Below are 4,867 nucleotides of genomic sequence, written 5' to 3' on the forward strand. Positions count from 1 at the left end.
GCTGCTCCACAGTGCCTACATTTGTGCTGTCAATTACTGCTACTACGCAGGTAAGGCCTCCTGAGAGGGCCATCAGTGCGCTGGTGCGGGTCCTCACACGGGCAGGGTTTCCCTGATGTGAGCAAGACTGCTGTGAATGGCCCGTCAGCACCCGTGTCTGCTTTTCCAGGCTCTGGCCTTGATAGAACTTTACAATGCTCCCGAGGGTCGCTACAAGCAGGATGTCTACCTACTGCCCAAGAAAATGGGTAAGCACATGTTTTTCCATTCCCATCCTTGACAAAGTAGATCAGTCAGAGGCTAAAGGAAGTTTTGGGCCATTAACTTCCTTATGGATAGGGAAAAAATGTTATCTTTATCTATAAAGTAGGAGCTAGGATTCCTTGGTTCCATCCCGGTTGCTTTATCCCATTTTCTTCATGGATTGCTGTACTGAAGGTATGGCATTTTGCTGAGATTTTGTTTACCTGCCTTTTATTTATTTACTTAAGGTTTTGCCGTAGGGCACATGGGCTTGCTGGAGAAAGACAGAGAGAGGGAAAATGAGAAATCACCCCTTCTCCTCCTGGGACTCTGAGCACTCAAACACCTGCAACCAGTGTGATTTTTTCAAGCACCAGGTCCAGTACTCAAACTTCAGTTGGCCTTGTAGGAGTCTAGTACCTTAACCACTATACCACCAGCTGGACCCGTACCTGCCTTTTAAGGATTTTCTTTCTTTCTTTAGAATTTATTTATTTATTTTATTTTAAAACTTTCTGTAGAGCACATTCACTCATCAGTGAGATAGAGAGAGAACACAGGAAAGTGAGAAAGCAAGCCAGGATTCTGAGTCTAGCCCCTTAACCACCATGCCACAAGGTGGCCCCAATATTTTCTTTCTTAAAATATCATGTATACAAGAACCTCAAAGAAGAAAAAAAGAAAAATCTTCCCCTAAAAGAAAGGATACATCTCCTACCTTGTGACCCCTGACTTATTCTAGTTCTAGGCTGCTTACTATTAGATTATTGGAAAAGTCATGATGCATTTTCGCATAGAAAAACATGTCATGACTTTTTTTTTTTTGGAGAGGTTTTCTCTATAGGGCGCGTGCGCTCGCCAGACAGACAGAGACATAGAGACAGAAAGCAAGAAATCACCCCCCCAAGGGGGATGGTCACACCTCAATCCCTTCTCCTCCATTCTCCTCTCGGGATCTTGGGCACGCATGCACACGCGCCCGGCGTGAGTTTTAAGCCACCGGGTCTGGGACGCAAACCGCAGTGGACTACGTGGGAGTCCAGCGACATAGCCATTATACTAACTGCTGGTTCCCAACATGTCATAACATTTCTGACAACCTAAAACCCCCACCAGACTTTTCTCAGATCACACAAGACTTTCATACTCCATCTACTAACTCTAACCCCATTGTTTCAGGCCGAAGGAGAGACTGAATAGTTCTCACTCAGAGTTTAGTTATGTGGGTGTTTTGTATAAGAGAAACATTAAACTGTCTTAAATTTTTTAAAGAGCCTGCCTCGAGCACCTGAACTGATACCATGTGTTTATAAACCCTTCTGGCAAAGACCAGGGAATGAATCACCTTATCTTTCTTTTGCTTTAGCACTAAGTGTATGTAGCAACTGTTAGAAGTTGATGTATTTCTCCCATAACAGACACTGGGAAGGATATGAAAGAAATAGAGCAGTTTGACCAAATATTTAGTGAAGTTAGAGGAGAGCAAGCTGATACCTAGGAAACGACGTGAAATTGTGAATAAGTACTACGTATGTAGATCATAGAATGTAAACAGGAACCCTGGAGAACCAAGAACACTAAAAGCAAAGCAAATAGTTTCATTTCCCCAGGTGTTAGTTTTTCTAAATGAACTCCGGTATAGAGTCCGAGGAAAAGGTAAAGTTGGAGCTTCCCATTTTTCAGCCCCTTCCCCCCCAAATCCCACTCACTTTTTCTTTTAGATCCTAAGACCTATTGCTCAGCAAATGAGGGGGAAGTGAGAAATCACCCCCCATGGGAGATGGCCATGCTGCACTTCCTTCTCTTCCATTCTACTCTTGGGATTTTGGACATGCACACACACAAGCCTGGTGTGATTTTCAAGTCACCAGCTCTAGCACTTGCTTGAACTGGGCAGTCATGTGGGATCCAGCACTTTAATCTTCTCACCACCTGCTGGCCCCACCTATTGCTTTTTTTACTTTTAAGAATTATTTTGTTCAACTTGATTCATCACTATTATTATTATTATTATTTTAATTTGACTAGAGACAGAGGGCAAGTGAAAAAGCAAGGAAAAAATGTTATGGCTTTGAAAAGCATGGAGCTTAAAGCCGAAGGCAACCATTCCTTAGAATTGAGGGGCAGTGAGCAAAAATTGAGCTTTTTTGATTCAGCTCCAGGAATGTAATAGAAGGGATCTTATAACTTTTTAAGGCAGGAGAAGAGCCAGGTAGGAGGCACGAATGCTCATCCCAGGGCTTCTGTGATCCTTTCCAGACGAGTATGTGGCGAGCCTGCACCTGCCCACGTTTGACGCCCACCTGACAGAGCTGACGGATGAACAGGCCAAGTATCTGGGACTCAACAAGAATGGGCCCTTCAAGCCTAATTACTACAGGTATCTTGGGCCCCCCAGAAATCAGGGCAGCCTAGTAGTGAACAGAATCCCATGCAGGAATTGGATTGGCATTCTCCATCACGTACATTTAGATGCATTCAGAAAAATAAACCCACCCCCCTCCATGCTATTCCCAAAGGATTCTTGAGGCCTTCCACAAACATTAATATTTCCCTTCCTAAACTGCCTTTCCCCATTTCATCTTTTTGCTATGGTTTTTATCTCTTTATGGAAAATTATTGGCCTTTTTCATTGATGTGGAAAAGAGCCACAATTATCTACCCCCGCCATACACTCCAGAAAAGTTCTTGCCTCCCAGTTGAACCGTTAGGCAAGCTCTTCATGTCCCAGCATCTCCAGTGGCTGATAACATCAGTCTCATCTTTCCTTTTCCTTCCAGGTATTAAGTTCCTGTAACACAAGCCAGAAGAAGTTTTAAGGAATAGAACTCCAAGCCTTTGCTCCACTACTATACAAGAAAGAACCCAGCAAGCTGCTTCTCCAATCAGAGCTGCCCGCCGTGCTCTCCCTGCGTGTTAGATTATTTATTTATTAAAATCTAGAATCCTGTGCCTGTAGCATTGGCCCAGAGTGTGGTTACTGCCTCAAGGGCCATGAGAACCACAGAGGACAGGCCGAGGAATGAAAGAAATGGGGTAACCATTCCCAGTGCACCATTCACACCATTCCCCATTGGCTCTCAATCCTCAGCGATGGCCATTTTTCTCTTGTCCAGACTCAGGAGTTAGTCTAGGGGTTCCAGGCTCCTTGTTCTCTGAGGTTTTCTGGAATAACTTTTCAGCAGCTGCATTTCTCAGTTTTGGCCCTCCCCCAAGTGAGGCCTCTTGGAAGCTGCTGAACAACATGGCCTGGGTTCTCAGCCTTGGCTACCACTATCACTGCCTTCTTTATAAAAAGGCTAGTAAGGAAGGAGTTACAGCTTTTGGCAAGCTACACAAAGAACTCAGCTGTGCCTATGCTGACAGGGGTCTCCTTCCTTACCCAGGACTTCTTTCTTCTCCTTGGATATCTATGTCCGTTTTAACATTTTTTGGTTCCTAGAGGGATGTGCCTCCATTATTTCAACAGCTCTGGTGTTCATCAGCCATTTGTTTTGCCTTCTCTCTAACCCAACCAACCTCTGCTCAGGAAGTGGAGGCCACTGGGACCTAGTTTTACTTTATCATTTAATTGGATATTTTCCCAGGAAGTTCCCTCCAGGTTGACACTATCTCAGAAAAGGAGGGCTTATTATGAAACACTGCTTCTTGAAACTTTGTTATTGCCTAAAACTACTTGTGAAACAGAGTAGAGAAAGGCATACTTTTCCTGGCATTTGGGAGTTTAAGACTTTGGAAAATGAGAAGGTCTTTCAGGCCTACCGCTTGATACCCTGAAGAAGCAGAGTAAATGTATGTTTCCTGGGAAGGACTTTGCCACTCCACTGACTGAGGGGTACAGGGATGACGCTGTAAACTGAATACAGGTGGTCAGCGCTAGTTTGACTAGTCGGAACCTCATCAGACATTCATCCCTTTAGCCGTTGGTTGCCATCGGGGAAACCTGTATCTGCAACCTGATCTTGGTCTTTTGTTCCTGCTGGCATATCTTATGACCTAACCTTTTCCATTTAAGGATTGTTTTTTTTTCAGTTTCTTGAGTAACTCCAACATTACAAAAATTAGTAATGTGAGCAGCATGAAATTTTATATTCCACCCGAGAGCTGGATTACTTTTGGAGACTGACCTGACTGACCTGCTGGTTTCCAGGGTCCCAAGGGAACAGATTGGTTGTAAAAGTTAAAGTTTGCTGTAGACCTAATAATCTTGAATTAAGCGAGTCCCTCTTTTTCCTCCCTATTTAATACTCTCATGTTTGTTTGTTTCCCATTTTTTTCTTTTGCTGTGTGCCTCGAAGTCTCACGCCAACGTGATTTGATGAAATACTAAACCACCCAGGATCACTGTAAGCTTCCCATCCTGATTCTCCTCCCCTACCTCCACCTTGTCCAGCTTCCCCTGGTCTTCCTGTGTACTCTCAGAGCTAGTCCAGAAGTGACCTTACTTCTGGAGGTAGAGAGGTGGAGCTTGAATAATTGGCTATTTGCCTCATTACATTTACTTCTGGAGGTAGAGAGGTGGAGCTTGAATAAATGGCTATTTGCCTCATTACATAGTTCACAGGTTTAGCCCATAGTGTCTGGTTCTTTAGAGGCCTTATGTCTCTGCTGGTACTGGAGAAGT

The 4,867-nt window shown here is 44.1% G+C and overlaps 1 protein-coding gene across 1 annotated transcript in view; it reads left to right on the forward strand.

Annotated features, from left to right (window-relative positions):
• Window positions 1–4,564, forward strand: part of AHCYL2 (adenosylhomocysteinase like 2) — a gene marked incomplete at its 5' end in the record, with an annotated part of 209,390 nt that extends 204,826 nt beyond the window's left edge. Inside the window, 4 exon segments of the mRNA XM_014591718.1 lie at window positions 1–50; window positions 170–248; window positions 2,503–2,623; window positions 3,024–4,564. The exon segment at window positions 1–50 is cut by the window's left edge and continues 1 nt beyond it. Of these exon segments, the coding sequence (XP_014447204.1) occupies window positions 1–50; window positions 170–248; window positions 2,503–2,623; window positions 3,024–3,030 (257 nt within the window).
• Between the last annotated feature and the right edge of the window lie 303 nt (window positions 4,565–4,867).

This window comes from Tupaia chinensis, unplaced genomic scaffold (assembly GCF_000334495.1).
Source record: "Tupaia chinensis unplaced genomic scaffold, TupChi_1.0 Scaffold000610_1, whole genome shotgun sequence".
In the NCBI taxonomy this organism is placed as follows: Eukaryota; Metazoa; Chordata; class Mammalia; order Scandentia; family Tupaiidae; genus Tupaia; species Tupaia belangeri.